Source organism: Cryptotermes secundus, unplaced genomic scaffold (genome assembly GCF_002891405.2).
Source record: "Cryptotermes secundus unplaced genomic scaffold, Csec_1.0 scaffold151, whole genome shotgun sequence".
Taxonomy (NCBI): domain Eukaryota; kingdom Metazoa; phylum Arthropoda; class Insecta; order Blattodea; family Kalotermitidae; genus Cryptotermes; species Cryptotermes secundus.
In genome coordinates this window covers 142,837-160,746 of record NW_019744408.1, presented here as the reverse complement: position 1 = coordinate 160,746, position 17,910 = coordinate 142,837, and the positions used below count along the sequence as shown (strand labels likewise).

The following is a 17,910-nucleotide window of genomic DNA, read 5'->3' as shown; positions in this document are numbered from 1 at the left end:
GTTGATGCATTTGTGCATGTCGTACTAAGCAAGGTATAAAAACAGTTGCTTTATGAGGAATTAGTTCATACCATTGAATATTTGACGCAATAGACAAGGTGTCGCAGAAACCGATGTTGCTATAACCAAGTTTTACTGTACTTGTATTACTAGGATTATCAATTGGAGAATGAGATATGCTGGGCATGTAGCATCCATGAGAGGCAAGTGCATGCAGAGTTTTGATAGGAAGGCTTGAAGAGGGCACTGCGAATTCCTAGGCATACATGGAAGTATAATATTAAAAGTAACCTGGAAGAAACAGGATGGGAGGGTGTGGACTGGGGTCGTTTGGTTCAGGATAGAGACCAGTAGCAGATAAATGCAAGTAATAATGAAATCAGTAACAAAAATGAGACGCGTAAACACACAAATAACAACCTGTATATGTTGAGCAACTGAAGGACAAGCAGTTAGTGACTTCAGATGTGTTTTTTAAGTACAAATTAATTTATGGATGTGTTTCTTTTTTTTTTTCCTGTTTTAATAGAGTTAATAGTTTATTTTTATTGCAATTACAATTCCCAGCTAATTTTAAGACTTACAGTTCACATGAAACATAGTTAAAGAAATTATTTCATTAATCTGAAACTCACAAAAAGTGCGTTTCGTAGAGTGCTAGAAATTTCTTGGCTAGATCAGCAAATTTTAGCTCATAAAGAAAACTCTTCTTGATGGATTACTAATGTGTTATGTTACTCTATGGGGTTATTAAGTAACATTTTGTCAATAAATCGAAATATCTAAATTCTGAACACAGTAAAAAAATGTAACTGTTTTTGATTGATTTTCATGTTATGTTTTAACTATGAAAATGATCATACCTTGTCCATTTCTTCGCCAGTCATCACATGTATTTTGGTAAATATCATGTTATTTAATTTGTTGTGTGCCAGCTTAATCCATCGTACCTTTCTAAATTTCTTTTCCTTGCCACACATTTTAACGTAGCCCTTCCATCTCCACACCAGTCTTAAATAGTCGTTTTTCAGTATTAGTTGCTACAGGGACTACACAGACTTAACTGAAAACATGTTGGTAACAGTTTTTGAACTGAATAACAAATAAACATTCTAAAACATCTTTTTCTCATAATTTCATCAAGAACCCAATTTCTCCTCAGCAGATTGGCTCAGGTGTTAATGCTTCTGACTTCTGTTCAGAAGGTGCTTAGTTTGAATCTTGTCTGGGACAGTGTTCTTAACTGATTTTTCTTTGGCCTGATGTTTTTTCATGGGTTTTCCTTACCCCATCAGTCAGTGCTGAACAGTACCTTAGATTAGCCCATGAGAGCTTCCCTCAACAGCATTCCCACTCCATTAATCATTCTACCATGTGATTGTATAGGAGCCAGGATAGTGTAGTCAGCATAGTGACTACCTACAGGCTGGAGAACCAAGGGGTCAGAGTTCGAGTGCCAGTAGGGTAAAAGAATTTCTCTTCTCCATGTCATCCAGACCTGTTCTGGGGTCCACCCTACCTCCTATCCAGTGGGTACTGGGGACTCTTTCCCCGGGGGTAAAGCAGTCAGGGCGTGAAACTTACCACTCACCTCCAGCTAGTGCCGAAGCCAAGAAGATGTGGATCTATACATCCATCCCCCCATACATTCTCATGGTGTAGTGCTTAGTTAGTTAAGCACAAGGACAACTTAACCTTTACATGACCCATTTTATGGTATGTAGCCTGAGCTAATGACAGTGTTGTTAAATAAAGCATAAGTAAATAATTACACCTCATTTGTGTTTGTTTTGTTTCCTGGTACTTGAATTTTGACACATAGTCAAGTGGGTTGTTATATTATAACTTTGTTTGCTGACTTTGGTTCTGTGTCATGTTCATACATGTAGTTTATTCTGTCTTGAAACATCTTTGAGAGTATTATCATCAGAAAATTACTAGATTTTAATTTAAACATATGATGGGAACTATAATTGACATACTGGACATCTGCTTGAACATGGAGGACTTCCTTTCGATTGGGTTGTCTTCTGAATGTATGATTGGGTTCTGGGTGTTCTTTCTCTGGGGATAAAGCGGTTGGGCTGTAAAACTGACCACTCATGTCCTCCTAGTGCTGAGGTCAGGTTCATTCCTCGTACTTCTTCATGGCATGGTACTTAATTAATTAAGCAAAAGGCCAACTTTTAGCTTTACCTTTAACTGAATGTATGATGTGCTGTCAGAGGTGTTTCAGACAGTTTATTTATATTTACTTATAGACTGCTTTGTTTGCCTGTGTGATGATTCTCGAATTACACTTTTTTGGAATTTATATTCTGTCTCAAGAAATTAGTCATCAGTTGTAATCAAATATATTGTTCATAAATTTAATGAGGCATGCTGTCTGTTTTCCTTTTTTTTTTTATAAATTTGATAAAATTTTGTTTATGTGGCATGTGTGAATAAGGAGAGAGCCAAAGTTATCTTTGTGTTTAATTAATCACCATGTCATAAAGACTTGGGAGAATGGAGATGTAGCTCCATGCTGGGGAAATAGCTGTTGGTACCCATTGGACAGGAGGCTGGGTTTGTCTGAGAGCTACTCAGAGTTTGGATGCTAGAAAGTGAAAAATGTTTCCTTGCTGGGAATTGAACCTTGGATATGTTGGCTGTAGCATAGTTATTCTGACTGCCACAGGAAGGGCAATGAAGACAACTTTTAATGTAGCCACCAGTACCAGGTTTTTTGAGAGATTAAACATGAATGGAGGCGTTACCTCATTCATTTTATGAACATAGCACAGGTAAGGGGCACATGGTAGCATAGTTGGTTGAGGCACTATGCTACAAGCCGGAAGGCCGCAGGTTCAGTTCTCGATAAGGCCATTGGATTTTTTCAATTTCCCTAATCCTTCCAGCCGCCCAGTGGCCCTGGGGTCGACTCAGCCTTTAACACAAATAATAATCACCGGGAATCTTCCTGTGGCCTAATGGACAGTAAGGCTGACAACCTCACCTCCATCTGTGAGCCAATTGTCTGGAAAATGTGGGAACCTCGATGTCTCACAACCCTATGGGCCTTCATGGCCTGTTACAGGAATAGATTTACCTTTTTACGTAGCACAAGTAAAGCATCTCATGCTGGATTGGGTTTTGCAGCAGAAACAATTTTACCTTTATATGGACTTCTAAGGTTTTCTGTTTTTATATCTCAGAAATTTGTATTTGGGGTAGCTCATTCAGTATAGTGACATGCTATGGGCTGGATGACCAGGGTTTGATTCCCAGCAAGGGAAAGATTTTTCTCTTCTCCACAGCATCCAGACCAACTCTGGGGCTCCCCTAGCTTCCTATCCATTGGGTACCAGGGACAATTTCCCCTGGGGTAAAGCAGCCAGGTATGATGCTGACAACTCACTTCCAGCTAGTGTCAAAGTCAAGAATGGTGGATCTATACCTTCACTTCCCCATATGTCTTAATTAATTAAGCATGGGGACAGCTTTACCTTTTGCCTTTGCCTCTGAAATTTACTTATGACACTGTTTATTTTCCAGGATCTCATCCTACATCATCATTTGACATAGTGTTGTCTGGAGTGATTTTCCCACAGTCAATAAGTCACACTACAGAATTACTTGGAGAGTTGTTAAGAGTGGTGAAACCCAAAGGGAGAATCATCTTGCAAGAAGTAACAGTACAAAATGCAAATGGAACGCACCTGAAAACAGCAGAAAAGTTGCAATCTGTTTTAAGAATCACTGGTTTGACAAATATACAAGAAGCCACACTTGTTTCGTTGACAAATGCAGAAATCCAAACATTAAAAGATTTACTTAACATCGCAGTAAATGTTAATGTTGTTGAAATTCAATGCCAAAAGCCAGATTTTGAGGTACTTTAATATCTTAATTGATACTTTTCCTGTGAATAAGATCTAAAAGTTTTGACAATGGTATATTAATGCATACAATAATTATGTTTCTGAACATTATATATTGTCCCATTTTTTTTAATTTAAAACAATGTTTTGGATACTGGATTCTTTCTCCTTCAGAAGAAATCTCAGTTGGGCTCAATCGGTGGAGCTAGCCCGTATCCACAAATACCAGCATCAACACAAGATAGGATATATAGACCAAGCACAGTATAAACCATCTGTGAGAGTTAAGACAAACATGAAAATCTTTAAAAAATTTCCACACACATGAGGCCCAGCACCTATGTCCATGCACCATTTCATAGCTGCTGCTGTTAAAATCAGAGTACTGTCAGAATAGAAGTCATCAGTAAAGAGACAAATCCTGTGTATGGTGGCAATATAAAAACACAACTTTCACACATAATTTCCACTATATGGAGTTGTAGTCTTTTGACTTCTGCTGCAGATGGGAGAGGTGTCCAGGCTGGGTTGACTGATCAGACGATCTACCAGAGACATTTGAGAGCATTCCTTGTATTTCCAGTATGTGGTGTTTGGTTCAACCTGCAAGATATTTGTTTCTTTCCAGTATATTTTGTAGCCCTTTTCATATGCATGTTGGGCTGATTTTGATTTTTCACACAGACTTTGGGTCAGATTACATTTATGCTCCTTAATGCGAACTCCTAAAAGTTTGTTTTCTGATGCAACATTTGCCAGACACACATGGGATGTAGTACGCACATTGCTGGGCATCTCTGATTGGTCCCGTTTTTGTCGGTGTCAGTTTTGAAAATGGTCCTGACGTTGAAATGGTTTCCAGTGCATTTGACTTTTTCAGAGACACTCTGAACATATGGGATAATGACCATGTCCTGGTATGTTATATCTGAAGAAAGACTGTTGCTCCTTGATGGCTTCATTATGGAGTGAATGAACTCTTGTGGATATTCATTAAGCTCCAGGTTATGTATTATGTTCCCGATTTCCTTGTTGAAGTCCTTCTGATCCTGACATATGACCTTTGCTTGGTTCATCAAACTATGAATGACTCCACTTTTCGCATGATGTGGGTGGTTGGGCTTGAAATGCAGGTAACGACCTGTATGAGTAGGTTTCACCTGAGGACAAACACAGAATCGAGTCACCGAAACGTGTGTGTTAAATAAAAACAAGTATGATTGATAATGTCCAGAAACCCAAGAATTTTAACTTTTCTGTGTGTACTTGTGTTATATGAATTTTTATGCTTATTTTTTTATATTTTGTGAAATATTTGTACAGGTGAATTAACTATGAGGCTGCCATAAATTATTCTAGTACTCAGGTGAACATGCCACACCCTTCTCATGTTAGCTGGGTTCATGCATATTCAGGTCCATATTATGGTCAAGAAAACTTACCCAAAATTACAGCTGATTGTGGGAATGGTCTCTGTTGTTCCTCATAGAAACTTAATAGCTCTGTCAAAGTTTATTCATGTGCTGAAGCTCTACTTAGGTTACAGAGTAAACTTCTTTTTGGATATTTGCTTTCCGTTCTTCAAATATATGAGGGGTTGATCCATCAGCATTTTGGTTTACAGTTCCCGATACATTAAAGTCATACCTGTTAAGGTCAATGGACTGTGCTGACCACAGAACTCTACTAGCTACTTGATGTTGCAATTTGGTTCTTTTTTTGTCTAATAATAACTGTTGGTCATAGCACATGTGCAGTATGAATGGTTTTTCTTTATGAAACTGTAATGTCCTGAAATTCATGCTGGAATTTTCTCCTTCACGCATAAATATCCTGCAACAACACTCGTTGCTGCCCTGTGTAACTTGCCCATGGTATTTCAATACTAGAACATGTAAGAAAAGTTGTCCTTGTGCTTAACTGATTAAGCATTATGCCAGGAAGGCATATGGGGGAGTGGATGTATAGATCCACATATTCTTGACCTTGGTGCTAATTTGAGGTAAGTGGTCGGCTTCACTCCCCGGACACTTTTCCTCAAGAGAAAGAGCCCCCATTATACTGTGTAGTGACTGTTAGTCTGTTGACTGCACCATAAGTCTGAATATTTGTGTTGCAAGCTGACACAAATTGGTTGTTACTCTTTCACCAGAGTGTCTTAATATTTTGCAGCAAGTTGTCTGATAATCTCTCCTTATAGCAGAGGGATGATTAACCAGTTCTTTGCTGACTCTCTCTGAGACCTTGTCAGCTGTCTTGTCTGAACATCCATACCGCAACTATGAAACATTTTGAAAGATTTCTTCATATCAGCAGGCGGTAGGCTTATGCTCTTCTGTGATCTTCAGTTATCAAAGAATGAACGAAATTTATTAGTATACACTAAAGAAACAAAAAGGTAAAGTTGCCCCTAATCTTAACTAATTAAGCACTATGCCATGCAGGCGTGTTGAGGAGTGGATATGTAGATCCACATTTTCTTGATCTCAGCACTAGTTGAAGGTGTGTTCAGCTTCACACCCATGCCACTATACACCTGAGGAAAGAGCCCCTGGTACCCATTGGATAGGAGGCTGGGTGGACCCAAGAGCCAGGCTGGAGGATATGGAGAAGAGAAAATTCTTGACCCTAGTGGGACTCGAAACTCCAGCCCTTCGGTTGTTCAGCCCGTAGTCAGTCACTGTACCAGTTGGGCTATCCCGGCTCCTAAACTAAAGAAAACGTAAACTTAAAATAATCCTGCGACAGCAGGGACTAGCTGCCATGTGATTGCAACTGTAAGAGTTAGCAGCAGACGCTACTGTTACTAAGGGGCAACAGGGAACAGTATAATAAGCCAGCTGAGCAGTGTGTGAGCAGGCAGTGTGCAGTGTGCGCCAGTTGAAGGCAGACAGACGACTGTATTGACAGAGGAGAGAAGTATGGTGCCGAGCCAGGAGCTAGTGTACTGCCAGTGTGCAGTGATGCGCCGACAGAAGACAGTGGAAGCCGCACGGAAAGCAGATGGACAGTTCTACAGTATAGTGAGAGTTGATAATACGAAAGGAGTGACTGTGAAACGACTTGTTCAACATTTTTTCTTATAATTACGTTGAATTGTAGTTATGGCATTGAGTAATAAAGTGACGTCGCAAGAATACACTCCTTGAGGTCTTGTTTCACAACAACTGTTCTCCAGTATGCTATCATGTGCGTTCACATGTCCTTTCGAATAAAACTGGAATAAATACGGGTAGATCGAAAAGTCGTGTACATGAAACTAAAAGTTGTTATAAATTGTGTTGCAGTTAATATAATTATATCTCCTACCGCTAGATGGTACTGTAGGATTACTAACAGTGAGTAGAAACGCCATCTGTTGTGTATCGGTGGTCATACGACAGCTGCAGTATAGCTTTGTTTATTGCGTGGCAGACATGTTGTTTTCCCAAGAACGAGTTTTCATTGTGGAACATTATTTCGCCTGTCGTTCTTATGCACATGTCACAGATGACTTTCGTCGGGAATATGCAGATTCTGCAGTTCCTAACAGTTTGACGATAACGAGAATAATCAACTGATTTTGGGAATGTGGATCAGTTTTAGATAGGAAGAGATCCGGGAGACCGGCCATTTTGACTGAGGCTAAACTGGCTGACATGGAGAAAATGTTGCAGCGTTCCCCTTCAAAAAGCCTGAGGAGACTATCAGCGCAATCAGGGATTTCGTATGGAAGTGCTCAGAAAGCGATGAAGAAGTGCATATAGTGTTCACTGTGTGCAGGAACTGAAGGACCTGGATAAAGAAAAATGCTAAGCGTACTGTAGACNAGAATACACTCCTTGAGGTCTTGTTTCACAACAACTGTTCTCCAGTATGCTATCCTGTGCGTTCACATGTCCTTTCGAATAAATACGGGTAGATCGAAAAGTCGTGTACATGAAACTAAAAGTTGTTATAAATTGTGTTGCAGTTAATATAATTATATCTCCTACCGCTAGATGGTACTGTAGGATTACTAACAGTGAGTAGAAACGCCATCTGTTGTGTATCGGTGGTCATACGACAGCTGCAGTATAGCTTTGTTTATTGCGTGACAGGGATGTCATTTTCCCAAGAACGAGTTTACATTGTGGAACATTTCTCCAGTCGTTCTTATGCATGTGTTGCAGACGAGTTTTGTCAGGAATATCCACATTCTGCGGTACCTAACAATTCGACGATACCAAGAATAATCAACCAATTTCGGGAATGTGGATCAGTTTCAGATAGGAAGAGATCCGGGAGACCGGCCATTTTGACTGAGGCTAAACTGGCTGACATGGAGAAAATGTTGCAGCGTTCCCCTTCAAAAAGCCTGAGGAGACTATCAGCGCAATCAGGGATTTCGTATGGAAGTGCTCAGAAAGCGATGAAGAAGTGCATATAGTGTTCACTGTGTGCAGGAACTGAAGGACCTGGATAAAGAAAAATGCTAAGCGTACTGTAGACGGTTTTGGACATTTGTTGGAAACCATGGAATTGAAGAGTTTAATCAGGTTTTCTTCACTGACGAAGCATGGTTTCACCTTAGTGGCTATGTGAACAGTCAAAACAATAGAATTTGGTCATCTGAAAATCCACATGTGTTACATGAAAAGCCCTTGCGCTGTCAGAAAATTGGAGTGTGGTGTGCTGTATCACGTCGTCGAATAGTGGGCCCAGTTTTCTTTGAAACAACAGTGAACCATCCAGTGTACCAAGACATCATTACACAGTTTATTGCGCTTCATGAAGTTGATGAACGTGAGTGTTAGTTGCAGCAAGACGGTGCCACATGTCACGCATCTAATGAAACCATACAGTTCTTGCTCGAGTTTTTCGTTGACCATCTCATTTTGAAAGTATTGTGGTCCCTGCATTCGCCAAATTTGTCTCCCCGCAGATTTTTCCTCAAAGGAATTGTCTATCAAAACAATCTGCATACACTGGATGACCTCGAGAGGAACATTACGACAACGATTAACAGCATCAGTTTACACGTGCTCCACAAAGTGGACTCAGACATGGTAAAAGGACCTCACGCATGCATTGCTGAACAAGGAAGCCATTTTGAGCATATGTTATAAAGACATGATTTGATTTTGCATTTCTAAGATGCAAGGTTATAAACATTAATAGTAAGTGAAGAAAGCAGTCTTCTGGGATTTGGCACCATGTATATGTGGTGTTAACCGACATTTCACATGTATATTTCCACACAGTCTGCTTTTACCGGTTCTCACGGTCTCTTTGCTTGCAGGTTTCTTATATTTTTTCTTCTTTTCTTCCAAAACGTCGGTTAACACCACATATACACGGTGCCAAATCCCAGAAGACTGCTTTCTTCATGGTCACCGCCGTGAAAGCCTCAAATCTTACATTAATTGTAAGTGCTGTATGTCTTGTAGTTTGTGCATTAAACCAGTAAAATATAATTGTTTAGTGTAATGTGTGCGACTTCTTGATCTCCCTGAATGTCAAGTTGGTATCAGGCTTACCACCATGAACTGACTAAGATATCAGTTAAGAGAAGTTGCTAAAGCACATGGCTGTAAGCCATGGTGAGCTTGTGAGTTGACATATTTTTACACAAGGGTTGGTTTTATTTGAATGGACACGAAACATTGGATACTGAAACACAGGAGCTCCTCATCTTCTACGTGAAGTTGCGCTCCATGATGTGTACTGTATTTAAAACACCTTTGAGGGTGCCTCATGAGGTATTGATATAAGTAATTACTTTAACGTTAGAAAGATGCAAGATTTTACACTCAGCATACAGTGGGAACCAGAATCACCATACTGGAGGTCTTGTTGCACACATAGGACAGTTATATCCTGCATGGTTGCCTGCTCAAAGTATGGCGTGCCCCCAGAAATATTTGAGACACCAGTAAAAGTTGGTGATTGGTACATTCTGAGAGTTAGAAGGAGTGTAGCTACTTTGGATGAATTCTGAGAGATGTGTATTGTAAGGGCACAATTAGCTTGAACCCTATGATGTCATGACTATAGCTGACCCACTAGGAACATCTCTGTGAAGAACTGGGAAACCATTTTTACAGTATGCATCAAAATTAAAAGAAAAAATTGAAAATAGAGTATAACTCTAAAATTTTCAAATCTTATGTTATAATATGAGACACTATGTTCTTTGCTGGTACAGACAAAGTTAATTCCATCCATTTATCATAAAAATTGTCTTAGATACAGCATTTTTAAACGTAACGCTTATAAATGTTTAAGTGCCCTAACAGGAACGGACATTTTTTTCATTGATTCCCATGTTATGAGTGGTATATTTCTGTGGAGATTTTTTTGTCTGCTGCTGTATTAAAAGCACATATTATTTTACCCCATCAGAAATACGTGTTATAGTAGTAGGTTGACAAAAATGCACATAAAAACTGGAAAAATTTTAAACTTTAAACACCATAAATTTCGAAAAAAGGGGCAGAAGTGATACATATCAAGCTACACATCCTTCTACATCACTGATGCATTCATACTTGTTATCGAAATATATTTGGCAGAATTTCTATAAACTCAAATTTATTGCCCATATTGTCAGTTGTGGTCATAACTATAATTTCTGTAAGGGTAGACTCTGTAATCTGAAGGCCTGTAATACTGGAGGTGTGTTTTATAACAGCTGTGGGCAGTTTTATACCACGTCCTGTGCACTACACAGGTGGACTGTTAAGTAATGAGGTATTGACATGCATCAAGAAATAAATGAAGTGTGAGCTTTCAAATGTAGCATGGCACAGAATGATTTCCTGACTAGCTTGAGGGTCACAGAAGCAGAAAATTTCTTTCCTGCTGTAAATGAGTTAATACCCAAAACGGTTCCATGTGAGAGTGCAGATCAGTATGTTTTGTTAAGTAGTTTGTAGACAATTAGTATTTCTCAGACAGAATAATAGTGATGCATCATTTGGTTCATGGGAAATTTCAACATTTTAACCCATTAAAGCATGGTGGTTATTGTGTGTACCACCTTTAACATTAAAATGTCTGAATTTTGTCCATGCCTTCACATTGTGTTTGTGTGTTTTATATGATTCTCATAATAAAAATAAATTATTTTCTAAACTCCATTAATTGGTTGGTCTTCATAATGGGAAGATGCAATGTGTTTTCTATGAGGCAAGAACACGATTTCTAAATGCCCTGATAACCTTGAGGCTCCAAAGTGTTGACAGCAACTGCTAAGTGAAGGTATTTATTCTGTATGTGGAAATTATAGTTTTCTGTTTTACTCGATATACAGTATGTGTAGCAGTTATGTAATATAACCACTCGGCATGTCATTTTCAGTGATGATTTCTTTTGTAACCACTCTATTCTGATGTGACAGCCTTCCAGTTATGATTGGTTGTGAGGGTTGTGACACCTCAGGATGTATAGCATTCAGGGACTGGATTTGCAAGACGGTATAGGTGGTACATGGTTGCATATGTAGGTATGAAGTAATGACATTGACTGTTGCCGCACATCACTGTCAAGAGAAAACAGATTTTCACTGTGCCCAGTCGCTTTGTTTAGTGGCTCTCACAATCACACATCCCTAGCATGGTTGCACAAAATAATACAGTTAAAATACAGTCTTATTTCATTTCATTACTAATTGTGAAGCGTCTGCCTCCTAACCAACTTTTTGATGACTGAACAACTTAAATGGTTTCTCCTGACATTCAGCCAGACTCCTACCAAAGGAATTTCATTAAGGAATGCTGACTGGCCCTTGCCGAGTGAATGATCTTGGAATTCTGTACCCTCTCAGCTGTGCTCCCTATTACCACAGATATGTAACACACTTGGGGATTGATTGCGGGATCCTTGCACTAGGCATAGAATTTATTTTTAATACATAAATTAATACAGTGTTGAAAACCTGGCTGAGATGAAATAGTATTGTGACGTGTTGCTAGGAAGTGGCTCCGTAAACACGCTCCAACACGCAACAATGCGAGTTGTTTTCTCTCTGGATGAATGTTACAGCTCGTTACTAGGCAGCAGTGAGCACACCATTGAACTAACTGGATCTAGATCATGTGGTAACCCCAACAGAGCATCGTGCAACTGTGGAGGAACCTGTGTTTTCTGTGCTTTGGTCTGTGCTGTGGCTATATAATGCAATTCTGCTTGTAGCTAGATCAGACTAAAGAAATCTCAAAGACTAATTGAATTGAGAATTTGGAGCAGAAGATTCCAGTTGTACAGTGAATTTGAGAGAGAGAATTAGCATTGGATAATTGGGTTGAAGAAGACTTCATAGTGATTTGAAGTGATTGTTCATGTGTTGAGCTCCATTGCCAGGAAATGACTAGTGGAAACTGAGAATCATAGTTTGTGTGCAATGGTGAACTGGAAAGTGTGTGTAAATCAGTGCTAAAGCTGTATTAATTGTGATTAAGAGATTGTAACTGAAGTGCCAGTAAATCTAATCATCCAATCTAGAGACTGTTATTTGTCGTATGTTCCCCCCTACTCGTTACAGTATCTAGCGTGTTCTGTGTACCATTACATTAGTTTTAACAGGCATGAGAGAACACCTGCAGTCAGGCCCACACTGTCACCAGATATATGCGTGATTCAGTGTTCTCTACAACCTTGAATGTGAAGTCCTTAACTGAAGACACACTTCATGGCTTGGTACAGTGTCTACAAATTAAGGTTGAACTGCCAAGACCCCCATGCCTTCAATAAATAATTAAAATGTGGGTAGGGGCAAAATTGTTCCCACAGCATCACTGGGAAATTATAAACCTTATCAGTACTAATAAATAGTGTAAGTGGGATGATTGTAGTTGAACAAGAACTATTTAAATTTGTAAATGTAAATTATAAAATATTTATGTTTCACAGGTAGGATCATCATCGAAGCTGTCATTTGCTAAGCAGAGTCCTCAGGTACAGCCTTCAGTTAACGTTGCTGCTGTATGGAAACTAGACGACACTGTAGATGATGATATTGAGACAATTGATGAAAATAATTTGCTGGATGAAGAAGATCTCAAGAAACCAGATCCAGCTTCTCTCAGGGGTTAGTTTCTAGTTGACGAGTTTTGTTGTTAACTTACTTGGTTCATAAATGCTGATACAAGGGAGAGTCAGTAAATAAGTCACAAATGGATATAAAATGTAAACCGCATGATATTTGAAACTGAAAAAAATACATTTATTTCTCAACATAACCTCCACCAACATTGAAACCATTGTCCCATCGCTTTACCATGCATCGAAACCCGCAGCATAGAAGTCTTCTGACCGTTGTCTCAGCCACTTCTGCACCTCCATTTCAACGTCTTTGTCATCAGTAAAACGTTTGCCACCCAGTTGTGAACCACTTTATGTGACGAACACTTCCGACCATAAACAGGAAACATTTCTTTATGAATATCCTTTGCATTGAGTCCTTCTTCCCACAAATGACACACAACAGCATTCTGCTCTTCGGTAGTACACACCTCAAACACAGTTGCCATTTTGACTACTGAAACCAGCCTCTGAACTTGTGCATGTGCTTCTGCTACCCAGACTGATATAAAGCTGGACTGTGCTGCTACCTAGTGATACACATAGAAAACCTATTACATCCATTACAGCTGTTTTACTTATATTTTTGACCTATTTACTGACTCTCTCTCGTAAAACTATTGAAATCCCTTCCTCTCTAATGTAACATATCAGAGATGAAGACCCCCAACCTAAAGACAGATGATATGATAATGTGCTGCCTGGTTGGGGTTGGTGGTAGATGCATGTGGAGCAGTGGTGGAATGATGATTAGTGGGGGAAAACTGAAGATACTCAGACAGCAACCTGCTCCAGTACACTTCATCCACCAGAAGTCTTAGATGAAGTCCTCTAGGATTGAATCTGAGCTTCGGCAGTGCAAAGCCAGCACCATGACCCTGTCCTTATTTTGCCATCATTTACAATATTTTTACTTCCAAGACTTTAAGTAGCTTTCATATTGTGATTGTCCGAGATATGACACTGCAGCCTGCTAGCTAAGTACCAATATTTGAGATGTATATACTGCTTATACCTTCTGCAATGAAGTAAGTAAGTAAAACTATCCTTGTAACAGGCCGTGAAGGCCCATAGGGTTGTGAGACATTGAGGGTCCCACATTATCGAGCTCACATATGGTGGTATGGTTGTCAGCCTTACACGCTGGCCGCACTTACTCCCCAGGAAAAATCCATGTCTCAACAGGGCACACCAAAATGTCATTCCCCTCAAAAACGCGTGATATCAGACAATTAATATAAATACATATGTGATCAACTTATCACTGTAATATTATTATATTGTTATTTTATTATCATTACACAGAAATCGACTCGTGCATTTATTAACAATTAATGAACTTTAATTCACTGTAGAGTGTAGAAAATACACTTCTATTACTATTAAAGTAAATACAGTAATTCTACTCATACCTTCAATGTGATATTTGCGCCTGCGTAGCTGCACACAGGCGACTGATCCGTGGTGGAATCGTTGAGAACGCAAGTCTCATTCCTTCATCAATGGATTTGAGCTGCTCCCTCTTTGATGTCTTAATTTCAGTTAACGTCAAGAAGCCCAGTTCACACAGATATGTAGTTGAAAATGGCAATAACACATTAACTGCCATCTTGGAGATAGCCGGGTATCCATTCCTTATTGCCAATCAAAACGTATCCAAAGGCACTTCGAGAAGTTTTAGTTTCAATGTTCTGTCTGCTTTTAAATCTGCGAGTTTCTCTTGTATCTTAATCGGAAGATGTTCTGAATTCACAACAAATGGATCACAAACCCAGTCGAAATCTTGTACACTCTCCAAAATACTTATTGAATTTCTGCTGCAGCATTTCTAAATGTTATAGTAAATTCATGGAATTGATAAAAAATTCGGAAACTGCGGAGCTATTTGTGGTTTCAGATTGCTCTACCGCAAGAAGATATGGGTAGATTGTTCATTCTTTAAAGGGATCCAACTATACAATTTGCAATAAACCATCCTTCACAATTTTGTGTTTCGTCAATTGATACCCACACAAAATTATCTTGAATCTTATCTCTTATGCTTTCAATTGTAAGATCGTAACACTGCTTCACATAATTTTTGCGCACAGTAGATTCATCTGGCACTTTGCACTATGTAAACTTCTCTGTGGAGTTTCTCAGAGTAGGATTGATTAGTTTCCACAGCGGAATATCTGCCACTAAAAAGGCTTTGCATAAATCAAAGGAAAACTGTGAAAAACTATTATTAGAAAATTCACTAAGCAATTTTAGAAAAGGAGCACTTTTCATGGATTTAATTTTAATATTCTCTTTGTGTATATTATTGTTCAAATGCTGAAGCATGTGAAAGCGTTTTTTGTAACAACTGTTTTCTCACATGCTTGGCAATAAAGAATTTCGTTATCCATACTTATCATCTCTCCTTTGAACTCCCACTGCTACAGCTGTAATTTAGTTTCTTGCCTACTTTCACTTTCGGCATGACTACAGAAATCTAAACAAACTTAACTACAGACTTGTCACCACTAATGTGAATGGCCCCCAGCTTCAAATGAAGAAGCGTAACGAACCTCATGGAGACTTCGGAAAAAATAAGTAAAGTCCCTTATTGGTTGAATAGTATTTACCTTGATAGCGACTACATGTGAACACTCCCAACTAATCTCTGGCCACTTTGATGGTACACGGATGAGGCAAGTTACGAGTAGAGGGATCGGGGAAGTCCCGTCCTGGGTATTGCATCAGAAACATGAATCATGACAAAATGTTGAGCCAAATATGCAACATATTCCAATATGGAAAAGAAAAATTGTATACACACGACCATGATTGAAAATTTGAATATAACATTAAAAAATATATATGATAAACATTTTTAAAAGGAAATACGCAGTATAAATAGAGATCTTCGAAAATATGATGCTGATTCATAAAACAGGCAAAATATGCATTTATATGCACCATCAAACCATGTCCAAAATTTAAGAAACAAAGCAATTCATACATATATCCAAATGAGCATACTTTCTGGTTGCAAGAAAGAAATATGCACTTGCATTAAAATCCGGTCCCTAGTGATGAGATACCTAAGTTTCTTCTCATGTCACTATACAGTCCAGGAAGTCATCACCTTGATCCTCATAATGCGTGAGGAATGCATATGCCGCAGCCACTCAGTTTTTCTTGTGATCATATGTCAACATTTTCAGCACCAAACGCATGCACAGTTTTCTGTAGCCTAATTTTTTTGTAACAGTTTCATTGAAAAGAGTTCTTGACACTTCTGAACGTTGTTGATGAAGTTCAGCAATGGTTAAAGTCTGTCAGCACAAATGTTTTCATCATTTTTTGGATGATTTCATCAGTGACAACGGATGGTCCTCCATTCCTTATTTCATCATGAACTCACTTCCTCCCGCTTCAAATTCACAACACCATTTTGCCACGTTCTGCCTGTTCATAACATCTTGACCATAAACAGAAAGAAGTTGGCAATGAATTTCAGCCGCAGTTTCTCCTTTTACATGAAGAAATCGAATTACTGCATGAACCTCACATTTGGCGGGATTTTGAATCGACATGGCCATTTGAAATACACGCTGTGAGCACATTGGTGTGACTGTGGCGAATGAACTCTGCCCTGCCATGCAGTTCTTATCTCACACGGCAGCACTATTTCAGGGCAGGGGACTTCCCTTGCATTTTTACTGGGCTTGTATCTTTACTTTCTGAATATCCCCCGTAGAACTCATAATTGTTCAAAATGCCTTCCATCAGCTTAAATGCAGAGCCTCATTGATACCATTAGGGAATGTTTAATTCTATGAAGAACTGCAATATTATTAATTTTCTTGTAGCATCAAAAGTTTGTTGTTGGATGTCATCTCTTGTGTCCACTTTGCATTCATACACAGTGTTTTTCACATGACTCCATATATAGAAATGTCACAGGCTCAGATCCAGTGTACAAAGTGGCCAATTCAGCATGCCTGCCTGCAGTACACGTGTGCTACATCTCGTAAAGCTACATATGCAGATCTGTCAGTATAACATTTATCAGTTAAAATGACTTCAGGATTCACATCCTGAAGTTATGACATAAAGTCATATGAGACCCTGCATAAAATGGGTGTTAAAGGTGTGGTGTAAATAATGTGGACTGGATTAATCTGGCTCAGGACAGGATCTGGTGGCATACTTTTTTGTACATGGTATTGAACCTTTGGGTTCTGTAAAAGGCATGAATTTTTTTTGACCAAATGAGTGACTGCCAGCATGTGAAGGAGGACACTGTTTCATGGAATTTACCAGTTCATTGTGGCACACAAAGGGAGCGAAGGTAGCACAGTATGGTTTTTAGGCTGTGGTCTGAATGACCAGGGTTTGATTCCTGGCAGTGCAGAGATTTTTCTCCTTGCAATCTTGATGACCATACTCAATTTCATATGTTAGGTACCAGTGTTTCCCTCCCCCCCATAGGGTTAGAGAGGCTTGAGAGTGAAGCTGATCTGTCTTCTCCATCTGGTGCTTAGATTAAGAATATGTGGAGCTAGCTTTCCACTCCGCACTACGTCTTTATGTCAAGGTGCTTAATTAAATACAGAGAGAACCTTACGCAAGTTAGTAATTTCTGTTGTCTGTTTTAAGTGTGTGGAACGACAGGCAAGAGGAAGGCTTGTAAGAACTGCTCCTGTGGCCTTGCGGAGGAATTGGCCGCTGAAGGGAAACCAGCAGCTGCACCTCCAGCGCAGACTAAAACTTCAGCTTGTGGCAATGTAAGTTCAACTGTCAATAGTATACACTGTCTTATAACATCACTTTTCCCTATTTACTCTATGTTACACATTTAACCCTTTGAAGTATAAAATTTTAGTTTTTACCTCATAGAAAATGCTCTACATCTTCTGGGATATAACCCCATGTAGTCCATTGAAAGTCAGCTTATATTTCAGAAGAAGATATTGCCTCCATCCTCAGAGCTCTGTTTTCCACCTGCTTTCAGCTGGTTTCTTGCTTGGCTTAT

The 17,910-nt window shown here is 39.1% G+C and overlaps 1 protein-coding gene across 2 annotated transcripts in view; it reads left to right on the top strand.

The window, feature by feature from the left end:
* The window catches only part of LOC111874684 (anamorsin homolog), a 30,752-nt gene that overhangs the window by 2,507 nt on the left and 10,335 nt on the right, over positions 1–17,910 (top strand). For both annotated transcript variants that reach the window (XM_023870388.2, XM_023870389.2), the window contains exons 2-4: positions 3,538–3,875; positions 12,735–12,912; positions 17,535–17,662. In XM_023870388.2, the coding sequence (XP_023726156.1) occupies positions 3,538–3,875; positions 12,735–12,912; positions 17,535–17,662 (644 nt within the window). The remainder of the gene's footprint in view (positions 1–3,537; positions 3,876–12,734; positions 12,913–17,534; positions 17,663–17,910) is intronic.